This window comes from Beauveria bassiana (genome assembly GCF_000280675.1).
Source record: "Beauveria bassiana ARSEF 2860 unplaced genomic scaffold BBA_S00004, whole genome shotgun sequence".
Lineage (NCBI taxonomy): Eukaryota > Fungi > Ascomycota > Sordariomycetes > Hypocreales > Cordycipitaceae > Beauveria > Beauveria bassiana.
This window is the reverse complement of record NW_007930839.1, coordinates 148,855-173,679: the sequence shown is the minus strand read 5'-3', so window position 1 is coordinate 173,679 and position 24,825 is coordinate 148,855. Positions and strand designations below refer to the sequence as shown.

At 48.9% G+C, this 24,825-nt stretch overlaps 7 protein-coding genes across 7 annotated transcripts; 5 read left to right on the top strand and 2 right to left on the bottom strand.

The window, feature by feature from the left end:
• Positions 1-384: 384 nt before the first annotated feature.
• On the bottom strand, positions 385-2,409 carry BBA_01843 (hyaluronan synthase 2; the record flags this gene model as incomplete). Its single annotated transcript, XM_008596940.1, has 1 exon — positions 385-2,409. The coding sequence occupies one exon, from the start codon at positions 2,407-2,409 to the stop codon at positions 385-387; it is 2,025 nt and encodes a 674-aa protein (XP_008595162.1).
• A 2,534-nt stretch (positions 2,410-4,943) lies between these two features.
• On the top strand, positions 4,944-6,989 carry BBA_01842 (nucleotide sugar dehydrogenase; the record flags this gene model as incomplete). Its single annotated transcript, XM_008596939.1, has 3 exons — positions 4,944-5,076; positions 5,114-5,649; positions 5,718-6,989. 3 exons carry the CDS (start codon positions 4,944-4,946, stop codon positions 6,987-6,989), a joined length of 1,941 nt encoding a protein of 646 aa, XP_008595161.1.
• A 707-nt stretch (positions 6,990-7,696) lies between these two features.
• On the bottom strand, positions 7,697-16,224 carry BBA_01841 (polyketide synthase; the record flags this gene model as incomplete). Its single annotated transcript, XM_008596938.1, has 17 exons — positions 7,697-8,611; positions 8,675-9,149; positions 9,212-9,543; positions 9,626-9,700; positions 9,759-9,833; positions 9,888-10,043; positions 10,118-10,999; positions 11,076-11,107; positions 11,174-11,270; positions 11,333-13,506; positions 13,559-14,017; positions 14,071-14,464; positions 14,529-14,708; positions 14,770-14,882; positions 14,942-15,065; positions 15,127-15,640; positions 15,710-16,224. 17 exons carry the CDS (start codon positions 16,222-16,224, stop codon positions 7,697-7,699), a joined length of 7,512 nt encoding a protein of 2,503 aa, XP_008595160.1.
• Positions 16,225-16,881: 657 nt separating this feature from the next.
• Positions 16,882-18,000, top strand: BBA_01840 (fatty acid hydroxylase superfamily protein; the record flags this gene model as incomplete). The annotated part of the gene is made up of 1 exon (XM_008596937.1): positions 16,882-18,000. The coding sequence occupies one exon, from the start codon at positions 16,882-16,884 to the stop codon at positions 17,998-18,000; it is 1,119 nt and encodes a 372-aa protein (XP_008595159.1).
• Positions 18,001-18,410: 410 nt separating this feature from the next.
• BBA_01839 (uncharacterized protein) lies at positions 18,411-18,956 on the top strand (the record flags this gene model as incomplete). Its single annotated transcript, XM_008596936.1, has 1 exon — positions 18,411-18,956. The coding sequence occupies one exon, from the start codon at positions 18,411-18,413 to the stop codon at positions 18,954-18,956; it is 546 nt and encodes a 181-aa protein (XP_008595158.1).
• Positions 18,957-19,863: 907 nt separating this feature from the next.
• BBA_01838 (uncharacterized protein) lies at positions 19,864-20,318 on the top strand (the record flags this gene model as incomplete). Its single annotated transcript, XM_008596935.1, has 4 exons — positions 19,864-19,933; positions 19,994-20,034; positions 20,091-20,153; positions 20,220-20,318. 4 exons carry the CDS (start codon positions 19,864-19,866, stop codon positions 20,316-20,318), a joined length of 273 nt encoding a protein of 90 aa, XP_008595157.1.
• A 1,232-nt stretch (positions 20,319-21,550) lies between these two features.
• BBA_01837 (cellobiose dehydrogenase) lies at positions 21,551-23,180 on the top strand (the record flags this gene model as incomplete). The annotated part of the gene is made up of 4 exons (XM_008596934.1): positions 21,551-21,593; positions 21,721-22,532; positions 22,595-22,782; positions 22,841-23,180. The coding sequence occupies 4 exons, from the start codon at positions 21,551-21,553 to the stop codon at positions 23,178-23,180; spliced, it is 1,383 nt and encodes a 460-aa protein (XP_008595156.1).
• Positions 23,181-24,825: the final 1,645 nt, after the last annotated feature.

The window sequence follows — 24,825 nt, the reverse complement described above, 5'->3', positions numbered from 1 at the left end:
AGGTGGAGTACGTGACTCGCTTATCTACGTAACTCGCTTATTAACCACGTTAATAATTATTATTTATTAATATTAAAGTTAATAAACTTAATTAAATTAAGTAAGTTTAGAAAGATATATAAATTATAATATATATATGAATATTATATTAGTAAAATACTAGTAAGGTATTATATACTTTTATATATTTAGTAAAATAGTATTATATACCTAGTAATACTTTATAGAAACTTGGCTATATTTAACGGCGTTTATGCTATCCTGAGCTAGTGATCAGATACTATCCTACATTCGTTGTCTTTCGCTTTGCGATTTGTACCATCACCATCGTCCTTAAAGTAGCCGTATCCATTACTCGTTTGTGGCTCCTTCGAAAACGTACAGCTACGGTGCAACTGCAGTCTCAACGGTGCTGTCACACCGTGGTTTCCTCTTTCGGAACCGATTTGTAATTGATTCTCTCATATCGCGCAGGGAGACAGAGTCTTGCCAGTAGAGGAACGCGGACGGCAACAGTGCGAAAACACCGATCAGAATAAAGAAAGGGTTAGCAAATATTCTGTACAGGAAAAATCCAACTCCAACAAAGACAGCCAGGTACCAGACTATCAAGTGGCAAACAAGAAAAGTGCGCTGCAAGAAGGACTGTCCGCGCTTGCGCTCGGATGAAGAGCGTGCTGAAGTACCCCAGCCGGTTGTATGCATGGTCAGCATGGCGTAAATCTTGGAGGGCAACAAGCCAAAAAAATAGATGAAGCCATAGCAGCTGAAGAGGAGCAGCCATAAGTCTCCACTGAGAAGTACGCCGACGATAGACTTGAACAGGGCAACACTGAACATGGTGATGAGCCAAACAAAGAGCTGTTTGTCGTCGGAATGGGCCGTGTCAAAGAGGAAGCGGAAGACGGTGGCCGCCAGAACGAAAGGATATAGTGATTGAATGACGGTTTCGACGATCAACCATGGCGATTGATAGGCAAAGCTTATCGGGAACCAGAACGCCTCGCGATAGAATGATTTGCTCCATCGCGTCTGTTGGGCTACCCAACGCACGAATGTGGTGGGGGACTCGCTGTCGCACCAAGTGCGGTGTGTGTAGCGCGTTTTGAGACCGTGTGCCAACAGCTGGTTGGTGAGATGGCGGTCGTCGCCGAATGTTGTGGCCATGCCGCCGAAGGTTTGCAGATTCCATGGGCCAAGGATCGTGTCCAGATCGTAGGCACGGTACATGCTCATCGGCCCGGAGAGGCAGCCGACACAGCGCCATAGTGACTGGCAGGCACGCTCAATGTTGAAAGCGAACCAGTACCGTGCCGAGCACAGACGCGCAAGAAAGGACTGGGAGCGGTTCCATATCTTGACATCAGCCGTGACGCCTCCGATGTCCGGGTCAGAATCCAGCAGAGTGAGCATCTCATGCAAGCCATTGTCTTGGACCAGTGTGTCCGAGTCGGTTGTGAATATAGCGTCCCGAGTGCGCAGGGCGTACAGGGCCATTGCGAAACCGGTGAACATGGCTGTGCGCTTATGGCCATGGGGCTGACTGAAGCACACTGCATTCAGGGAGCGAATATTCCACTTGGTGTCCCATTCAGATACCTGCCGCATCACCGCACGATCTGCAACGGCCAACGCTGCGACATGACCGGGTTGATGGCGACCGATAAGTCGGCACCATAATCTGGCGACAAGGGGGCGGCCGTCTTCAGGCAAATTGTCGTAGTATGTGTTGCGGTGCACATCCGAGAGCAAAAGGGGCAGTTGGATGAGAGGAGCATTAGACTGCTCGAATTCGCTCACGAATGCGTTTGCCATGTTGAGATCTGGCTCCTCATTGCCGTCAACCACACTGATGACGCACTTTGGATGAACGGTCTGTTTCTGTAGGCTACGGAGGCATTGCCGCCATTCCTGCTCATCCTCGCGATATCCCACAACGACGATCGAGACTTCACTTTTGATAGAGCTCTGCGTCTGCCTTTCCGCCTTCTCACAGTCTTCAAGTCCTTGAGAAACCATCGATGCCGACTTGGCAATACGGTTGATATCGACGCGATTGGTAATGGCACAGAAAAGCTGTATAAGATACACAGTGACGAGCGCTACTCCGTAGAGACCTGCAGTAGTGACTTTGAGATCCAATATTTTCAACCCTGTGCAATAGCCCGCAACAAGAGCACCGATGAGTCCAAATGCTATGGTAATTTTGAATATGACGGCGATTGGATTGATTCGCAATTCTTTGCGCTGAGGCGAGCTGAAAACCTTCGTCTTTTCAGAAGTGTCTGCGTCTCTCGGGCATGACGATGCTGTACTGTTTGGCATTTGGCTGCTCATAGCTGGCGAGGTTGCTGCCACTCGCTGGGGAGCGCCGTTGTCTCTAGGTGTGGATAAACTGTTCTTGCTCATCCTGAAGATTTGTCGGCTTCTGTAACTGAATAGTTGCAAAGTTAGCTGCCCAGCAGAAGACTTGGAATGCATTCGTGTAAGAACTTACGCATTTAACAATGTAAGAGGCAATAACCAATATCGGGAAGTGAAAACCTGAAGTGACTGTGCTTCTAATTGTGTACGTATGCTACTGAGTAAAGAAACATTGTTCCCTTCTTTTTCATTCTCGCTCTATTGCTTTCTCCATTTGAGAAGGGGGGCGGTTTAATCACCGTCAACTATTTTCAATTATTGTCAAGTTGTATAACGGTAGATAATGCCACCGCCAGTTGGCTAAGAACAAGGCCCGCAGCTCATCTCAGGCACGAACCAAACCTACCCACTGATGCTCCATGTTCTGATGATCAGTTGCCACTGGCTGCTTGCAGACATGATAATAACCACCTTCAGATGAGACCAGGCTCGAACAATCTCATGCGATTATCATGTCAAGGGATGAATCCGGCGACGCCGGGGACGTCGGCGTAGTTCAATGGCACGATAAACTGCACTTCAAGGAGATATAGTTCCATAAACTATATAGTCTTGCACATCCTCATGGAGTTTGCATCAAACTCAGTCGTTATACTTTCTGCTTGGCATTAACCACCATACCCACAAACGTCGGACACCCACTTCCCGCACCACCCACTTCTCGGCAGCCTTTCCCTACTAAAAAAGGTAAAAATGTATAATTTCTAAAGTAGATTAATAAATATACTTTTTAAGTTAATTATATATAATAACTTACTTTATATATCTAATTTTTGATTTAAAGGTTTTATTTATAAACTTGATTATATAGATTTTTAAGATTATAAGAAATCTTTTATTAAGAAATCTTTTATTAAGAAACTTTATATTAGTAAGATTTTTTATTATCTTAAATAGTTTTACAAATAAAATATTTTATAGTTATAAAAATCTAATTAAAATATATAAAGTTTTTATTACACAAATAAGATTTATTCTTAAAATAAATAAATATTTTCTTAATTTTATTATTATATCTTTTTCTAAAAATACCTCTCTTTATATTTTCAATTAACTTTATAATTAGTAAATTATATCTAATAGTATTTTAATATATCAGCTTTTATTTAAAAGAGAATTATATATTTTTTTTATTTAACTTATAAAGAAATTTTATATAAAAAGTAAGGTTTATTAATGTTTTAATTTTTTTTAAAACAAAGATTACTTAACCTTTTATAATTCTTTAATTCTTTAGGTGATAGTAATATAATACGCCCTTTTAATAAATGCAATTTCGGTATATAAAGGTTCTGATAAACAGTCGATAACTATCCGTATATCTAATGCATACACCCACCCTCAGAGGTACGATATCTTCAAAACGGTGTTACGAACGAGTTGACGGTCTTGTGTGTGTGGCATCTACTGCTGTGGGCTTTTGCGGTTCTCCCGAAACATCATAGTAGGGCTATTATAGGTAGTTAAAAGTAGTATTTTAGCCTATTTTAATAGCGGGTGGTGCTGAGAAGTGGGCGACCGACGTTATACGAAGTATAGTGGAGCCCGTAGAATCCCATTATTACAACGGGTTTATATTGTTGGGGAAATCCACGGAAAACCTTTCTCGCAGGGCTTCAGCTGTAAAAGCCTCGTTTGATGTGTAGCCACCTTCATACTTTAAACACAGAGGTATATGTTCATATTACTATAACCATATAGTTCTTGAGAAGCTAGCGTTTAGCATGTATAACTCCATTCTCATTAACTTTCCTCGGAAGGTTATTAGATACCTGAGCAGAGAAACAAACTTGTAGGGCGTTTGCGCGTACCCCATGTAAAGCTACTTCCACCCTGCAATAGAAGGGAGGTAATTGGGCACCATTCCCCTGCACTGCTTGTCTACATGGCTGCAGAGAAGTAATCAGGAACGATGAAATTATCTACATTCTAGGCTACATGTACCAGATCCAGCTAGAAAGTCTCAAATTACCGTCAGCCTCGTAGAAGATACCAGTCTAGCATTATCGTGATACTCCTGCAAAGAATATGATAACTTTTCAGAAACTTGCTGATATTTGTTCTCTCATGGTTTCTCTTGGTCAAATTCGGCATGCGGGGAATTTCTTTCATTGCAGCTCCATAGCGAACACTTTGTGGAGGGACGGGTTAGTCAATACGAGTTGATGAACGCAGCATTCATTCCTAGAAGGCTAGAACCCGATGGTGCACGGGGGTGATACGCACACGCCGAGATTAACCCATAGATTATGGGCCACATGCAGCCGGTGCATTCTAGTCGCTTTCTCCACTCCAAGGGAATTAGACTTATACATTTACACTGTTATTGTTGCCTATTTCGTGATATCGGTGACGCAGTAAAGGTCATAAGTTATTGCATAGCTATCTCGCACTATAAAGTATGCGTCTAATGTGAGAGCACTTTTTCAACGGGAACCAACATTCGCCTTTGGCTTGCTGTCTGGAGGGTGCATTTCCAATTGATTTCTCTCTAGTAACAGCCTAGCAACGCTGGCACCATGACTTGTGAGCTTATTCAACAGGCTGACATGGCCAATGCTCCGAGTCTTGACGGAGCACAGCACAAGAGCGCCATGGCCGACGGCGAGTTCAAGGTGCAAAACATTTGCTGCGTCGGTGCCGGTTACGTCGGTAAGTATTCTACTGCTTGTTTCATGCCCCTCACTAGGCTTGGAATACAAAGACTCCCGAAAAGCTCATGGTCAGCTGATTGTGCTGTCCGACATAGGTGGCCCGACAGCTGCCGTTATAGCTTTCCAGAACCCTCGAATCAAGGTAACTGTTGCTGACCGCGACAGCGACCGAATCCTTCGCTGGCAATCGAGGCATCTTCCAATCTACGAGCCTGGGCTCCGTGACATTGTTCGAATTGCCCGCGATGGTAGTAGTTGCGACATGAGTTCTCGTCAGCGCACAACAGCCCATGCCGAGTCTTTTGCCAGCAACCAGGAGACACCCCTCGCTAAACGCTCCGCCAATTTGTTCTTCACCACAGACCTCGCAAGGAGCATCAGTGAGGCTGACGTTGTCTTGATTGCTGTCAATACACCGACCAAAGCTCATGGTATCGGTGCTGGCTGCGCTACCGACATGACGGCTTTCGAAGCCGTCACTTCAGTAGTAGCTCAGCATGCCCGCGAAGGTGCCATCATTGTGGAAAAAAGCACAGTGCCATGTCGCACGGCCCAGTTCATCGCCGAGACTGTGAGTGCGCATCTTGTTATTACTGTCGCGTTGGCTCGGACCGGCATATACTGACGACGGTGAATCAGCTTTCTATACATCGACCAGGTGCCCACTTTGAAATCTTGTCTAATCCAGAATTTCTAGCGGCAGGAACTGCGATTCAAGACTTGCTCTACCCTGACAGGGTCATCATCGGCTCCGCCCCAACGCTGTCAGGCAAGAAAGCTGCTGCGGCGCTGGCCAAGGTCTATGCCGCCTGGGTACCGCGCAAGCGCATTCTGACCACGGATGTCTGGTCTTCGGAGCTTTCCAAGTTGGTGGCAAACTCCATGCTTGCCCAGCGCATCTCTAGCATAAATTCGATTGCCGCGATTTGCGAGCAGGTAGGCGCCGATGTTGACGAGGTTGCCCGCGCTGTTGGAATCGACCCGCGCATCGGTAATAAATTCCTGGTCGCCGGCATCGGTTTTGGCGGCAGCTGCTTCAAAAAGGATATTCTCAACCTAGTTTACCTTGCTGAAAGCCTAGGTTTGCCGGAAGTGGGCAGCTACTGGTCACAGGTTGTGGAGATGAACAACTTTGCCCGCGAACGCTTCACTAGCCGTATCATCAAGTGCCTGAACAACACTTTGAGGGGCAAAAAAATTTCCATCTTAGGCTTTGCATTCAAGAAGAACACTTCGGATACTCGTGAAGCGCCTGCCCTGGAAATGATGAAGACACTTCTCAAAGAGAGGCCAGACGAGATTGGCGTGTTTGACCCTTGCTGCAATCCATCTGTTCTCACAAAAGAAATCACGGCTATACTAGGCCCTCTTTCAGACGCCAACGTTGTCGTCTATGGAAATGCTTACGACGCTTGCCGCGGCGCTACTGCTCTTGTCATTGCAACCGATTTTGATGAGTTTCGCCACTGCGCTCCTTCAAAGCCGACGGCCATGGCAGACGGTCAAAATGGCTTCGATTGCGCCACAAAGCCGACTTCAGACCTATGCCCACTCAGCGATCGATCCGCAAGGTCTGGTCACCTGAAGTCGCATTGCAGCATGGCCCAATGTACAACAAGAATGCCCAAAGGCTTCTCTACCATCTTCAACGACGAGCCTCCGTGCCCACAGAATTGCCCAGAATGTATCAGTATACGTGGGGATGAAAACGAGCACATTGGGGACACTACGAAAATGCGCGGCGGACCAAGGTACAAACCAAAGAACGGGGACCGGCTGAACTGGGCAAGGATTGCCAGCACGTTGGTTAAGCCTAGTTGGGTGTTTGATGGGCGAGGTGTTGTTGATTCGAATGAACTGAAGAAGCTTGGTATCCGTGTAGAGAGTATTGGCCGCTCAGAGAGAATATAGCTATATCCTAGAGTAAGGGGGGTCCGGCGCTAAGGTATGTCAATTCTATAGACTAGCTCTCAGCAATTAGTTACGATTAGTGAGTTAGCTAACTAGAGGCGTAGTTAATAAGTGACTAATAGGAATAAGGCGTTTTAGGCAACATAATTCTATTATATTAATATCTATATAAGAGAAATGACCTTAAAAAAAAAAGGTACTGTGATGTTTGTAAAAGCCCACAGCGTTACATGCCGTATATAAGCGCGTCTCGTCAGCTACAACACAAATAAAGTTATTATCCCTCCAAGGGTGTATATATATGTGTTTATTATAATTATATAGTAATAATCTAAAACATCTTTCCTTTAGAATTATCAAATCCTATATAAAGTAAATTAAAGGATATAATAGAGTTAAGAGTTATTATAAGGGGTAATATTTTAGGGGTAAAAATGGGTACTTTTTCCCCTACTTGATTTATAATTGGTGACTAGCGTCACGGCACCTTATTGTTGGCCGTGGCCCACATACCCTTCTACAGCTACGGCTTTCGTTCTAGTCGGTACGGCATTATAGTAGGCCTCGGGGTAAATCTAGCTAATTATCGTTCCTAAGGGGGCCAGACGTCCCGTAAAGTTCTGGATCGCAGTCTAAAATCTCTTGAAATCGGCTAGGTCGTCTGCTTTTTCTACCTCGTGTGCCTCCCCTTTTGGAGGCAGCTCGACTTACTTGGACTGAACCGTGCAGTCATCTTCTCCCATGCCATACTTCTTCTTCAGACTTGAAACTGCCAATTTGCCTAATCCCTCAATGGTGCCCGCCTTCATAATCTCCACTGCTGTTGTTTCCAGTCCCAGTGTCCTCCGCCACCAGTTACGAATCTCGATGCTGACCAGTGAATCCACGCCGATAGATTCAAGGGTTGCGTGGATATTCATTTCATCCTCAGGCAACGACAAATATTCAAATAGAGTGCTGCCAATCTCCAAAGATGCTCGTTCCACGATGTCATCAGCGTACAGCACGGATGGGTCATGCTCAATTTGCTGAAGTAATTCGCGAAGCTTCTCGTCTCTTTTCCGTTCCTTTTGTTCCGCTTCAGCTGCAAGACTGACATATTTACTGAATCTTACATCACCCATGAATAAGCGCATGTTTAGAGGTTCAGAGGATGATCGGAGGGATCCAAGGCCAACGGCGAGCTGAGGCGTCCAGGTAAACCCACCCACGCCTGGAAGAATTGTCGGTTTCGTTGGCGTAGACCTGTGCAACCCGATTTCGATGGCCTCCATCAGGTGGTGTTCATGAAGAAGAAACATGCCTGCCGATTTGAACTGGCTCATTTTGTTGGCGTTACCAGCAAGGAAGCCGATGCCTTGCATTCCTCCGAGGTCAATGACGGAGCAAGGGAGCCCTAGTTGTTGACGATAGTGGCAAAAAGAGTCGAGGAATGAGTTTGCAGAGGCATAGTTCCCCTGACCGGGCTGTCCAACGAGGCCGGCAACGGACCCCATCAGAATAAAGAAATCAAGCTTGGTGTTGTTGGTAAGAAGAGCATTGTGAAGGTTCCAGGTTCCCTTGACCTTGGGCTCTTGTACAGCTTGCCAATCTTGATATGACATTTCAAGCAGGGGACGGTCCTACAGGAAACTCGGTAAGCTTCGGCACTCATAGCTTTTCACTAGCGACCTCTTGACACGCACCTTGAGCACCATGGAAAGCTGCAGCACACCCCCGATGAGGGTTGGCGACTCGGCAATAGCCCTCTCAACGTCGTCCATTTTGGAGGCATCCCCCGCTATGGCCGTAATTCTACATCCTTGAGACTGTAGTTCTTGGATGAATGTCGCATGTTTGTCGCTGGCGGCAGATGGCGACAAAAAGCAAAGGCTTCTAGCGCCTTTTTCGACCATCCAACGGGCCACTTCTTTGCCAAGACCTCCGAGACCTCCAATCACAAGATAGGTCGCCTCGTCGGAGAATAATATTGACGTCTCAGAGGTTACGGCTGGTATTTGTGACGCGTCTTCTGGAAGGGCTACAACGAGCTTGCCCATATGATGGCCCTTTTGCATGTACTTGAGTGCTTCAGAAATCTGCTGGGGACCAAATGTGCGAATGGGCCGGATGGGTTGGAAAGATTCCTTGAATTCTGGGCTAGAGCATTTCTCCATCAATCTATCAAAGTGTTTTGGTTAGCTGATCCATATACGCTACGATGCAAAGCAAAGGTGGCTTACTCGATAATTTCATCCTCGTCCATGGCAGACAGATCAATACCACGATAAGTTCGGTTGCCTTGGAACATGTCCATTGCAAGTCTTCCGTGCTCCAGCATATCTCGTTTTCCAATGTCCAGCATTTGGCCCGACTTGGCCACACACCGCCACGATGCCTGAAGAAGATCACCCGCCAAGGAGTTTAGTACAAGGTCAACGCCTCTACCACCAGTCCTATCCATGACATGATTGAAGAAAGAGTCGTTTCTCGAATCAAAAATGTGTTGGCCGGGAATTCCATGCTCTGCCATGAGAAATTCGACTTTTTCCTCTGTTCCAGCAGTAACGTAGATCTAGGCAGGTGTTAGAGCAGCATATGTATATATATATATATATATATAGATAAATATTGAGTTCCGGGGGGCACAAACTCACTGTGGCACCGATTGCTTTACAGATATTGATGGCGGCTTGACCAACGCCGCCAGCTGCGGAATGGATCAAGATAGACTCGTGCGTGTTAGTAAAATGATCAAGCTTCACCTACCACACTGTCCAACTTCCTTACCTGTCCCTTTTTGAGGCGGCCCAGGTTCACAATCGCGTGCATCGCTGTCGCATATACCACGGGCAATGTAGCGGCCTGTTCAAGTGTAATAGTTTTTGGGATACGCATGACAGCTTTGATGGGAAATACTTGGCGTGTTCTGATCAAACCTGAGCCAATGGTGCAAACATGGTCTCCAACATTCAAAGCATGGACGGCTGATCCCTTGGCAACAATGATGCCACTACATTCGAGACCGAGAGCATCCTTTTCGCCAGGAACAATGCCCAAGGTTGTAAGAAGATCCTGTAAGAGGCAGCAGCTATATTAGGACGGGGCCAATTGTTGCACAAAGATTAGACCAATGATGCACGACGTACCTTGAAGTTCAACCCGGCGAAACAAATGTCAACTTGGACTTGGTCGGGTGCAAGTTCCTTTGTCCGTTGGTGTGACACCCAGTGAAGCGAGTCGACGGATCCATGTTGCCCAATGACTAGCTGCTTGGGATATTCATGCCCAGACAGCAGTTGAAGCTCTGTCTGTGTCGATAGCCAGCGGAAGCGAGGCACGTACACAATACCATTCTGACGGATGGCATATTCGGAATCCAGACTGCGATCCATCGGCGTGCGTTGGCAAAACTTGCGGGCCAGTCTCGAAACCGAATCCAACGATGTGCCATCCAAAGCTTCCGTCTCAGTTATCCAGCACTCTATTCCGACTTCCACGCGGACGCATCGCAGCAACCCTGTACTGGCGCCATAGCCAGGATCAGTGCAGCCAAACTGCGCCGGTCGAGTCAGCCAGAGTATTCCGCGGCCGTGTTGGGAAATGAGTCGAATGAAATGTTGGTAGTCTGTTTCAGAGATGTTGTCAACAAAGGGTCCTTCTAGCTCCATGGTAGAAATAATGTCACGACCGCCGCTCAACCCCAGCAATGTCCCATTCTCTTCTTGGGAATCCAATTGCACCCAGTGCACCTCATGTCCCATCAACTCCATCTTGTCTGCCAGTTGACGAGCAAAATCATGCCTGAATTGCCTGTAGAGAAACGTCAATTCCTGCGGGCTTTTGGTCTCGGCAACAGCAGTGCTTGCCATGTGAGCGGCGAGGGTGTACGGGGCGTCATCGTCGAGCTTGACAACATCTGTGCCACTGAATCCGGCGGCCAGGAGCTCTGTATGCCATCTTTCAACAGATACCAGCGGTCCCTCCTCCCTTGTGTCTTCCTTGTCATCCCACCAACCCGGTAGAAGACCCTGCCATGCGTAGGCGAGAAGTTAGTAATATGCTTCAAGAGAGAGGGGGATGAGAAGAAGATGATGATGAACATACCGTGAGAAGGGGTATGTTTCGCCAAGTGACGGCTGTAATACATGATGCGTTAATTGAACGTCCTCAAGAAGACGCGAGTTTGGTATCTGAACACTTACGGGTTACTAGTTCCTGAAGAATAAATCTCCCTCGAGGTTTCAACAGTGATCGAACGTGGATCAGGGATCTTTGGAGAGAAGGTGTCGCATGCAATACCTAGAAAAGAGCGTTAGTACCACCGCATACCCCTTTACCTCTTTTTCAAGAATTCATCTTACATTGGACGCAATAATCAGATCAAACGACCGCAACTCGAAGCCCTGCGAAGATGGCTCACTTCCAATATCAAGCACCTTGTACTGAATAGCATCCCACTCAGCAAATCGCTCTTTGGCCTTGACAAAATAGCCACTCGAGACGTCAGAAAAGATGTATTGAGAGTATTGTCGCGTTCCATCTTCCGCCATCAGACCCCGCAACACGACTTCTGTAGCTGCTCCTGAACCCGCGCCAATCTCTAGGACAGACATGGTTGGCTTGGAATGAGCGAGCAATGCAAGGTAATCATTTGGTGAAACCAAGCTCTGGGAATAATTATACAAGCTCTCCAAGCCCTTGTCTTGCAGGCATACTTCCAAGGCAGATACCTTGCTTGTGAAGATTGCTCTGATATTCTCGCTGTCGGCGAGCCTGCGATACATGTTTGTCACGGCTTGTTTGGTTTCATCATCGCCTGCGAGTTCCTTGAACAGGGAATCGAGAATTTGCAACTTTTCTTGGCATGTTTTGGAAGTCAAGTTTCTGAGTTCTTCGTCTTGCATGTACGTGCTCCTCTCATTCTTCAACCAATGGATGTACTTGGGGAGAGTTCCTGGCGTTTCTGCAGCGTCAATGCCGAGCGATTCCAGCTCGTGGAGCATTCGATCAACGATGATTGCGGTGGCACGATGGAGAAGTCTACGACTCATCCTGCCGTTGCCATTCGTTCTGACAAAATCGATGTTGTCGTAGAAATCCAGATCTGGAAGCCACTCTATCCGCGCCGCGTGCATATTTTCCTTGTTCTGTAAATGTCCACTGTGGAACGGTAGAACCCGTCCGCCAAGCAGCTCCAAGACTGTCTTTCCCGTGTCTTTGGATATAGCAAATGCCTTTCCAGTTCCACTGCCTGCTGTATCTGACATGGCATCGAGGAGAAGCTCCCGTTGACCAGGGCGCACTGTAATGTGGTTCAGTTGCACGGGTACAGCGAGAGTATCAATCTTTCGTCCGATTCCTCTGCAGGCCGCCAAGCCAATCAGTTGAATGGCGCAATCAATGGTGATTGGGTGCAGAGTGTAAATCGCTTCTTCCTTGTCCGTCGTGTCTGTTATAGTAGCAACCGCATGTTGTTCATGGGTCGCTGTCGTAAAATTGCGGAGTGCCCTAAAACGCGGGCCGTAGGAGAAACCAATGTAGTTGAGCCGGTCATAAAAGTAATTTTCATGCAAATGCCTCTGCAAGGGCACAATCTTGTTTCGCACGTGGTTGGCATCCTCGCTGTACTTTGTTGCCTTGCCAAGGGCTGTGCAGTGCTCAACCCAGGTATCAGCCATAAAGGAGCAAATGGAGAATTCATACAAAGTGGATGAATTGGTGAGCCCAGAAAGTCTAAACGGCCGCATGGTTGTCATGACTTCCACAGCATCGGCATCCGGCACCATCAAGGCTGCTTTGGCAATGAGATTTTCCAAAACGTATGCTTCCGAGCCAAGCAATTGTCGTATTGCTTCACCCATCATGGCAACATAACCTGCCACCGGGAACACAACGTCTGTCCCTAGCATATGATCCTTGAGCCAAGAAATATCATATACATGAAAGACATTCCTCCACGTGGCATCAAACCCCGATGGCGCCGCGCATCGCGTGCCGAGCAGCTCGTGGTGCGGGAACTGGCGCATTCTCCATCCCTTGGAAAGGCGACTCTCTTTCCACAAGTCATCTTTGCGATCCCAAGAATAGCGTGGCAGATCCGTCACCACAGTTCCCGCAGGAAGAATAAATGAAAAATCGATATCATGACCAATTGTGTGAAGCTGGCCCAGGGTGGTCAGAATTGCATCATCTGCCGGCTTACCTCTTGCAAGTGTGCCAAGGTATGTCATGGAAGAACGAGATTCCGATTCCAAAATTTGACGCACTGGACCCTGGAGAGCAGGATGCGGTCCGATTTCCAATAATGTGCTCACTTCAGGAAGTTCACTCAGGAGCTGCCGTGTAGCAGAATAGAAGAGGACGGGACAAGACAAGTTGCTTTTCCAATACAATGGTCCAAGCTCAATTGGCGAGTCAACAAGTTTTCCATGCACAGATGAGTAAAATGGACACTTCCAGTCCTTCCCGTCCTTGCAGCCTGCGAGGTGTGGTTTCAGCATCTGCTCGTATTCAGCAGCAATTGTGCGCATAAGAACTGTGTCGTGTTAGTTAGTGTACGTCTCAGGCCAATATGAGGGTATTCTTACAGGAATGATACGCAACATGGACTTTCAGTTTGCGCATAAAAGTTTCCTTGTTTGCCGTCTCTATAGCCTGCATAGTTGTGCTTACAGCTCCAGGATCGCCCGAGATGGTCACATTGTCAGGGCTGTTCTCACAGGCAATTTGCACACCGTCTACGAGATGAGATGCAACACGATCCCGTCCCAGACCAATGGAAGCCATACTCCCGGGAATTTTGAGCTTCGTGGTCGCAAGTCCTCTAAAGTAGGCGCATAGAATAGCCTCGGAGTAAGTTATTCCCCCTGCTGCGTAGGCGGCAGCGATTTCGCCGCTAGAATGACCGACAACGGCGCTCGGCTTGATGCCGCAGTTGGATAGGAGGTTCACCAAGCCTATTTGGATGGCAGTACAAAGAGGTTGTGCAAATTCAGCACTGTCAAAATACTCTTTGTCCGCGCCGTTGTCCTCACTATACAAAAGATCTATGAAAAGTTAGTTTTGGCTCAACTATGAGCGCATATTTCAACGACTTTACCTTCCAATGTCCAGTCTGGTACCGTAGCAAGTTCTTGTAAAACTCTATCCATATTCTTGATGTCCTCGAGGAAAGAGGCAGAAGAGCGGACAAGTTCCTTACCCATACCAAACCACTGCGCGCCCTGCCCGGTAAAGACATACGCAATCTTTTTGTCTTGGTCTTTTGAAGAAATGGCCTTTTTTGCGATGCTAAACTCTGGTGACTCGGTAGCCTTGCTGTTGTGATAAATGGCAAACGCTCTATGAGATAGGTGTGCTACCCGCATTCCCAGAGTGTAGGCGATGTCATCTATTGAAGCCGTCGAACTCGGCACGTAATCCTTGAACAGGGAAACTCGCTCCTTGAGTGACTTTTCACTACGCGCAGAGAGAAGAATGAGGCGTGGAAACTCCTACAAGAGGTTCATAACACAATCAGCAGCTAGCACGCGGTGCAATTTTGTTCGATATCCTTACCTTTGGAGAAACAGAGTCGCAGTCGGAGGTTTTTGACGAGGGGCCGGTAGACAGACTAGCATTCAAACTGTCTCCCGAGTCGGCCACGGTCTCGTTGAGACTATTAGCGTCCGAACTGCCACCGTCTTCACTGGTAGCGCAATAACCGATTCCAAACGAGGCAGCAGAGTCCAGGATAACCTGATAGAGAGTCCAGGTCAATAACGTGTTGATTCATCAAGTATAAAACACGCCCACTCACATGACCATTGGCACCGCCGAATCCAAAAGCGCTGACGCTGATTCTCTCACGTCGGTCTGCCGGCCAAGGAATCGGATCAACCGGTACTTGAAGGTTATACTTTTGAAACAAAACTATCACGTTTCCATGTTGGGATCTAAATCAGGAGAATCTCACTTGGGCTTTGACTTACTATTTGGGTTTGGCGTTTCAAAGTTGATATTTGGTGGAATTACCTTGTTCTCCAGTGCTAGGACACACTTGATGATGCTGGTCAAGGCTGCTGCTCCCTCTCCATGCCCCAGATTTGGCTTGACCTATGATGCCATCTGTCAGGACGCATTTCTTGCATGGAAGATTGAATCTTGCCTCACTTACTGAACCGATATAGGTGCCACGGTTACCAAAGGCCTTTCCCACTGCCGTCGTTTCAATGGGATCACCCTTCATAGTACCCGTTCCATGGCACTCGACAAACGGCGTCATTGAGCGGTCGCCAATGCCTGCCAATTTATAGGCTCTATCTATCATGGATATCTGCGCCTCGGCACTAGGAGTGCCCACATGTTGCGTCTGGCCGTCCGAGTTGATGGCTGTAGAGCGAATGACTGCTCTAATTGGATCTCCATCCCGCATCGCAGCTTCCAAGGGCTTGAGTAGTACGGCATTGGTGGCTTCTCCGCGCGCAAATCCGTCGGCAGCGGCGTCAAATGTTTTGCATCGACCGTCCGAAGCAAGCACGCCTTGTCCAGACATGTCCAAGGTCATGGATGGATCCATGATGAGACTGGATCCTACTACCATGGCTGTTGAGCAATCGCCATTGCGGAGTGATTGACAAGCAATATGAAGACCCGAAAGAGACGACGAACAGGCCGTGCGAATTGTCATGCTAAAGGATGGACCATGGTCATTATCTCAATTCGACCACTTCGGGAACACAATCTGTCATTGTCATTACCTCGGGCCCCTGAAGTCGTACTGGTAGGACAGTACGTTGGACAGTCCATAATCCCCTGCACTCAGCACTCTGTACGTATTTGGCATCAGATCATCTCGATGCAGCATGTTGTGCCAGTCTTCTCCAAACACGCCTGCAAAGACTCCAGTATTGGATCCCACAAGCTTGTGAGTCTGCCCAGCGCTCTCCATGCACTCCCAAGCAACTTCTAGCAACAACCTCAACTGAGGATCCAAAACATTCACTTCAGCGTGCTTCATGGAGAAGAATGATGTATCCACGCTGGAAAGCTTGCTTTGGAGAAAGTAGCCATACTCTGTGGCTACTGACTGGGTCTGCGTTTTGCCGCCACCAAAGCCGTCAACATTGTATCTCGTCAGCGGAACCTTGCATCTACCGTTCTTCTTATTGATGAGGAGATCCCAGAACTCGCCGTCTGTCGAAATACCACCCGGTAAGCGAAAGCCCATTCCAATAATGGCAATCGATTTTTCGGACTCGTGCGTAACGTCCATAGTTGACCAGCGTTTTCCTTGTCGTGGTTGATTGGGCGGCGTGCGAATACCAAGTGTAGATTACAATCTGTAGGATACAAAATCACAGTGTCAAAATTGTATTCACATGCGTTGTCCTCTCGGAAACAAAAAGTCTTTAGAATAAATTACTCGTCCTTTGAACAAAAGACATGCATTCGCTGGCTCATCACCTGACCATCACCACTAACACAGAAACACCCTTATTCAGTCAAGTATGACATTGTTTCACTGAGAGACACGGTGACAAACACCGGATGTTATACTCCATACTTTGATCACGGCTCTGTGGAATGATGCAAAGAAGATATGCATTTTGTTTTTGAAATCGGAATGTAAACAAATCAGTAGTGAATTTCTTTTTGCAGCATTCTATAATTATTTAGTCTTGGTGTAATTTTACTTTACATCTATTGTTCATTCAGGAATTTTTATGCCTGTAATGAAACATTTGGATTGTCAATCAATATCAGACGTCTTGCGTGGCCACCGCGCACTTGATTTGAGACCATGCGCATCACCACGCCGGATAAATAGTCTCCCCCCCATCAGGCCCCTGAAAATATTGTATCCAGCTCAGTCGTAGTCATCCCAGTTGCCAAAAATCGCCTTTCTTTCATCACCACTTCAACTCTTGCCATGGAGAGCGCAACCCCTCCCACAGCAGCCGCAGGTAGGGAAGACGGACATGGCAGCGTTGTTGCAGCTCCTTGGTGTTGGAAAACCACTCGGATGGAATCAATGAAGTCTACCTGGCGTACTCAAAACCGGTCTGGCTGGACGCTGTACCACTGGTTCTACGAATTGCTCAATATTCACTCCACCGAGCTCGGCAGGCCTGTGCCTGTGCACAGTAAACAAGCCGCGGTGCCCTATCTCTCCAACTGGACGTTTCTTGGCTTCATCATGATACACGGAATGGCTCCTATGATTGTGCAACACCTTTACACGGCGTGGAACGGCAATTCTCTGGGGTTCTGGAAGGCCATGGTGCTATACAATCTTTGCATGGCTCTCACCGCAATCAGAGGGCAGCACATACTGCGTAACCTCGGCCATCAGCTCGGATTTTTTGACGGTGAAGATTTTCGGCGTCAGAGTGTACCAGACACTGGCATTCAAAGAGCCTTTGTCGGAATCAATGCCATGCTGACTGGACGCAGCTCGCTCCTCGTGCTGCTTGCCTATTCAAACTCACACGCTCCTGCGGATGTAGCCTGGCATTGGCTGCCCTTTAAGATGGTCACTTATACCATGGTACTTGACACATGGTTCTATTGGTCGCATCGCGCCATGCACCAGATTCCTTGTCTACGAAGGCATCACAAAAGACACCACCAGGCTCACCATCCCGAATCGCTCTTGTCTGGGTTTGCCGATTATGAGCAGATGATGATGGAGTTTGTGCTCTTCCCGGCCATGTGCTACTACACAATCAATAACATCGGGTTATCATTGAGCTTTTACGAATGGTGGGTGTGCAATCTTCAAGTTTTCCTTGCCGAGACAGGCGGACATAGTGGTGTTAGGATGCATGCCTCGATTCCCAGTATTTTTGATCCCATTTTCCGCTTGTTAGGCTGCGACCATTGTATCGAGGATCACGATATTCATCATCGAGCTGGATGGAAAGATAGTGGTAACTTTGGATCTCAAACAGGAATATGGGACGCCCTGTGCGGAACACGCAAGGAGCGCATTGAAGGCAAAAGCGGCAACATAGATTGGAACAATCCGGTCAAATGGCCTCTAGTGTAACAACATTGAACCTGCTCCATTCAATGAATTACATCTCCCTCAACCTATGTGTGCCCTATATGGTCCCAATAGCATGCTACGTGACTGTCACCCAAGGAATGTGAATAATTGTGCGCCTAAATGGTACAAAACAACTCAAGGCATGTCTCAGACGTTGACCGACTGGAGACGCATTAGTAGTTGATTTACACGGGCTCCATGCCAACATTGCATGCCTTTCCCATTGCTTACCTTGCCCTCATCAAGGGCAGCCAAAGCTACAACAAAGGGGCACAAGGAGGAGACATAAGAGAGAAGCATTACCCTACCACCATCCACTTGGCAGTACCGCATTGCTGTCATCACTCACTCTCAATTTCTTTTTTTAAATCGCTCAGATTCTTTTTCCAACACCACCAAATCATCCCAAGATGAAGTTCTCTCTTGTTGGCATCGCCCTTGTCGTCGCCACGGCGACAGCAGATCCTCACACGATCAACGCAATAAAGGACATGATGAAAGAAACTGTCGCCTACCGCAAGTCCATTAACGAATGGAACGGCAGCTACATGGGGGGCCTATTACTTCTCAAGCAAACCCGCGATCTCGTCAACAAGATGCGGGCCGTAGAAGCCGCTACGCCCAAAAAGCGGGACATTGAGCAGCAGCCTTCCCCAGAAATGACTGCCATGTTGGTCAAGGAAGGCTTCGGAAACGCGCATGAACTTGTGGGGGAGATTGGTGCTTCAGTTGATGACGCCATCGCCAAGAAGCAGCAATTTCATGCCATTCCCGTCGTCGGCAAACGAATGGCCTTGTCCAACATGGAAAGTCTGCGTTCAGCCGCATCCGACTTGTCCAAGGTGTTTGCTGCCGCGGGCGACGATGAAGGTCGAGCTGAAGAAACAGCCAACCTTCTTAGTGTTATGGATAAACACTTTGAAAGAGGCATAGCTGCCATGAAGGATGAGCTTTAGAGATGCAACCATGTATTGTGAATGAACAAGCAACTCGTCTCCATAATTTTGGACCTGTCGCGATACGTAGTTGTATTTCAGTGAACATTAATAGCCCTCTTTGGCAAGGCTTTATAGTTGGCAGTTTATGCTGTTTTGGGACCGACAACAAGATCTTGTCCAAATTCCTTGCAAGTCTACCGCTTTACCTGTGGTATCCTATCATGCACATAGCTAAAGAAAAAAAGAAAAAAAAGACATATAGCCAGGATACTCAACTGTTCTTTATACTTGATTGCCTCTTGCGTGATCCGAAAGTATCGCTGGTAGCCTTGGTCAACCATTGAATGCTCGAGCTCGGCCCTAGTGAATGATGGCGTTCTGTCATGAGGTACCTTGAAGTTTTCGCGCCATCCTCGCATGATAGATCGTAGCCTCTAGCATGTCTTTTTTTGTTCTTCTTTTTTTTTTTTTTTTTTCTTTTTTCTTCTTCTTCTTTTTTGTTACGCAAAACAACCGCAATTCTCTAATATGCCTGCCCAGTCAATCAGGTACGCGACCGATGATGCATAGTGCGCTGATCGGGATGCGCCATTGGCGGGGAATTTCAGTTACCCGGTGCATGCCCATGAGTTTGGCAAACTGCAAGCCACGTTGAGATCTTCCAAGTCTGATACAATCAAAGCAAATCTTGGCCAAAACTTGGCCTCTTGCCAGATGCAATTGTGGATGGCAAGGGTTCGCATCGATGCCGTGGTGACGAAGTCATGATGTAATGCGAGCTAAGCTGCCGAGTATTTCTATGGAGCTCACCTTTTGCAACATAATCCTATTTAAGAGCTGCCTGTCTTTTTTTGCAAAACTGACATATTCAGACGCTCTACTGATCCAGCAGCTATTCACTTGTTGATTTTATATCACTTCGAAAATGACGTCCTCTGAGCACAACGAGCCCTTTGAGGAGGGCAAGGAAAACTCCCACAGCCAGATTGATCCCAGTGCGTTACCTCGAAGCCAAACCGACCTTTACACCCAGTAACACTAACCTTTTTACTCAGAGGACCAGCGTTCCATTGCCAACAGACTTGCCGCGGAAACGGTGCGCATCCTCCGCATTGTCCGATCCTGAATCCACCCGACTAATACCACTTGTAGCAAGCTACCGAGGACAAGGAAGACCCTGAAGTGACGAGAATGAAGGAGGACCCTACAGCTCCGGTAAGTAATCCAAAGTCTTGTTTTTGAGATGAGAGTATGTAAGCTGACTGCTCAATTGAACATTAGGCCAGGGAGCACGGCAACGAGCCCTCCAGAGGCGCCAAGATTGACGCTCAAATCCAGAAAGAGGAGCAGGCTGAGCTGGAACGCAAGGGCAAGGCATAAAGGCGTTATTGCAGCGATGAATAAAACTTGATAAAAATGTTGAATCGGAAATAACATCTTGTCTGCCACTGTGTGATACGTGAAATTCGTGCCTGGACTACACATGCCGTCGGGGCGTGGTGCGGAGGGGGTTGCCGGCTAACGGAGGCGACAGCCGCATCGACAGTTAGTCGTTCTCTTTGACCTTGGAGGATATGATTGGGTTGTATTTGACCTGCAACTGACTAAATGACCTAGTTTGTTGTATATTCGATCTGTGTGGCTTCTTGACTTTACGAACATAGGTCGGGATAGCTATGTCGGTTACTTAGTTCACGACCAGAAGTATGTTACAAGCATGCTGTGGTCTCGGTGAACAATACACCTCTTCCTCTTTGAATTTCTTGTTTCAGTTGTTCTGGTAGTTCATCTTTCTTGATTATTTGTTTTTCTAAAGTTCCTCCTGATGCTCGATTTTGGCTCGCCGGCTTTTTCCGCTACCCCGTGGTGACTATCATCGCGCAATGTTGTCGCAACTCTTCACATGCCCTCAACCCTACCAAAACAGTCTGTGGATCTAACGATACGAATAAACTATTCCGAGCCGGGCTTGCCTGATGCATGTAGCCACTTAAAGGGGGTTGAATTGAAATGCCAGGTCCACACTGGGCTGACCCCTTAGCCTGTGCCTTGGTAGCATCATCCATGTCGAATGGTTCCACACTACAGATTAAATGCATAGACAATCTGAAGAGCAGCAATGCATGAATGCAAGAAGAAAATAATGTAGTATTTACTAGTTAATTGATTGCAACTTGACATGAGCGAGAAAGCAGGACACGGTGTCGATACTTACCGAGAGTCATGCTAGGACAAGAGTCTGTCCAACAACGTCAACCTTTCCCTCCCCTCCCCCCTATCTCAACATCATGCTAGAATTTTTGAAAGCAGAAAAAAACAAGGCGCGACCAAGATCTACTACATCCGCTTCTCCAGTTTGTAGGCTAGATTCGGTACCTGGCAGACAACACAGCACCTCCACGCCAAAGCCACACTGTGCGCTACAGCCTACCAATACACTGCCACCCCTACCTTGACCCTCTCGCGTCGCTTCCTCTTTCGATTTCACAAGCACAAACTCTTTGGTCTGGGCCACTCTACCTTGGTTTTTGGCCTGATTCTCGTCGACTTTTCTTTCGCTCATTATCAAATCACCCACTCGCTTGCTCATGTTATAACCCATCCTCGCAGTCATGCGTTTATCCTCCTTTTGGCGCTGCGCTGCCGCCGTTGCTGGTAAGCTTGTGCCCCCCTTTGAGCACAACGGCCCCCTCCAATCGCTATACGTGTTCTGCCCGCGTCGCAAAATCCATCCTGCCAGTTGCATCAAATCGTCCAGAATACTAACAAATTGACTCGGTAGCCTTGGTTCCCTCGCTTGCGACCGCCGAAGATGCAGATAACCCGAGCGGCCAGTCCACCTTTGTCTCCCCCGATAAGGATTTAGGCTTCGCCTTCACCATTGGCAACGAGGATGTCAACGACTACTTTGTGACGATGCGCCTCAAGACCACGCGCTCCTGGGGCGCCATTGGTCTCGGCAGCCACGACATGGCCGGCGCTCTCTACTTTGTCATGTATCTCAACGAAAAGGGCGACAATGTCACCTTTTCCCCGCGCCTCGCCTACGGCAACTACGAGCCGTTCTTTTACGATTCCATGCGTTGGGAGCATTTGCCCGGCACCCGCGTCCAGGACGGCTACGCTACGCTCTCATTTCGCTGCATCGAATGCCAGAACTGGCCCGGCGCCGACTCGGGCAAGGGCTACCTCGACCTCAACTCCAACAGCCAAAAATCCATCTGGGCCCTCGGCCCCCGCCAGAAACTGCACTCCGACGACCAAAAGGCCGCCCTCCGCTATCATGAGTCCCACGGCGTCTTCAGCATCGACATGGCCCGCACAAAGGGCGCCTCCGACACGCCTGTCCTCACAGACAAGTCGGTCGACGAGGGCATCACCCAGGTCGAGCACGCCACCAAGCTGTTTGATGTCAAGTCATCCATGCACGCCGCACTCATGACGCTCGCCATACTGGTCCTCTTTCCGTTGGGCATTGTGCTGCTGCGCGTCGGTCGTTGGGCCAGCTGGCACGGCGTCAATCAGGCCGTGGCTCTTATTATTGTCCTCGCAGGCTTCGGCATGGGCATTGCTACTAGTGCCCACTACAATCGCGTAAGTGGCCAAGATGATGTGTTTCAAACAAGTCAATTGCTAACGCGGGATGTGCATTGCAGTCCAAGAAATTCAACTCGGCGCACCAAATCATCGGCTTCCTCGTTGTTGCTTTCCTGCTCGGACAGTTCACACTAGGGGTCATGCACCATCTCGAATACCGACAGACGCGCGCTCCGACGAAATACGGCAAGATTCACGTGGTGCTCGGCAATGGTGTTCTCCTCCTGGCCGTGTTCAACATGCTATAGTAAGTCGCGATACTTTGCGAACAAGCAGCAAACCCATGATACTAATCTGTATGTCAGCGGCTACTTCTTTGCCATGAACTACGCAGCCGCCCTCGGCCTTTGCATCACCGTCATGGTCCTTTGCCTTGCCGCTCTGTTCTTTAGCATCCGCCAGATTCGCGCCGCTAAGAAACGTCGCATCGCCGCTGCCTTTGGTGCTGCTCAGGCCGCTTCATACGGCGACCGATGGACCGACAATGAGCCCGGCGACACGCGAGGCGATCATGATCCTCTTCCTAACCCCACCGTCAACAAGCCTCCTAGCTCACCGTCGCCGTGGAAGAGCGGCAGCGGCCGCGGGTCTTATGAAGACGAAGGCCACGAATTGGGCTCCCGGACAAACAAGACGTTCTCCTGAGCCAATTTTCTGTTCTATTCTTCAGTGTTATATAATATTCCATCTGTTGTTTTTTTTCGGGGGCTTGGGCGTTTGTGGTGCAGGGGACTTGGCAGCGTCATGTCTACGTACTGCCGTTGACCGGGTGTCGGTTCTTTTCAAATGTGTATCATTGCACCTATATCCAGCATGGCTAACAAGTTGTTGTTTTCGTATTTGGTCAGTGCATCTGGCAACTGTTCTTGACCTGTGGGCGACGTCAATGTCGATGTCTTCTATACTCGGAATATTCTTGCCAATGCGATGCTTTTAATGATATGATGTCTCCTGTCCATGTTGTCTATTCGTCGTCTTCGTCACCTTGTAGCCAGACCTCGTGGCCGTCACCCTCCTTGACGAACAAGCTCGCTAGACATGCGCAAACAGAGACGCCGCTGAGCGCCCACCAGACCAAGCCCACATAACCACGATTCAAGCCGAACCCATACACCGGGCCTCCAACCATGGGCCCAATCGTCCTCGCCGCGCTGCTGACGCTCTGGCCCAGGCCATGCACGGTACCCAGCACACTCGGGTGCGGCGAGCCGTTGTTGATGAGGATGGCCATGCTCGGCAGCGCAAACGTGCGGCCAACGACCTGCACGAATAGTACGCCGCAAATGGCCAGCCACACGGCGACGCCGGCCTTGGCCGCCGGCGGCAGCGCCGTGCTCGGCACCACGGCCAGGTACGGCACGACAAAGTAGGCGAGCGGGAAGCACAGCAGCGACAGCCGCCACGAGCGGAGGGTGCCGAGCCGCGCCGACAGGTTCGGGTACAGAAACAGCTGCATCAGGATGCCGATGACGCCGAGAATAGCCATGGCTAGGCCGACGCGCTGAGGGGGCATGCCCAGGCCGCCGGTGAAGCGGAACGGGAGGCGCGGCGGCAGCGGCGGCGGCGGCAGCGGCGGCTCAGCGGCGGAGGGGTCGTACACGGGCGTGGAGAGGAAGACAAACCAGAGCGCGTTGAAGGTGCCAATGTGGAACGTGAGGAAGAATTGCGCGACAAAGACTAGGATGACGTTGCGGGTAAAGATTTGGCGAAAGGGCAGGCGCTGGGTGTAGCGCGCGCCGCGGCGTCGTGGTTTTGCGCCGTGTCTACCGCCGCGCGTTGAGGACGCCGACGAGGACCGGGCTTCTGCGTCGGACGAGGTCCCGGCAAGCTCGACATCGTGCGTCGAGAGCGCGGCGTACTCGCCGCGGTCAGCATCATCTGCGTGGGCGCGCCGTCTTCCGCGTCGCAGCGCTGCCGCCCAGAGCCGGCGGGCCACCTCAAGAAGACGCAGGCCAAGCCGCAGGCCGAGGTCCGGGCCGGCGTCGCGCAGGGCGTCGAGCGTCTCTTCGATGCCGAGCCACACAGCGAGGGCGGCGGCGCCGAGAAAGACGGCGCTGACAATGTTGGGCAGGGCGTAAGGGTAGGCGCGGAAGAAGCGCACGTGGCCAAAAAGCGAGGGGTAGCTGCCGGCCGGGTCGGAGAGGAGCCCTCCGAGGATGGGGCCGATGATGACGCCGACGTTGAAGGTCATGGGGAGGAGCATAAAGGCGCGGGGCTGGAATTTTTTTTTCCGGACAATTTCGCTGATCCTTTGAATAAGTCAGTAAATTATATTTTCTCTTTTTTTTTT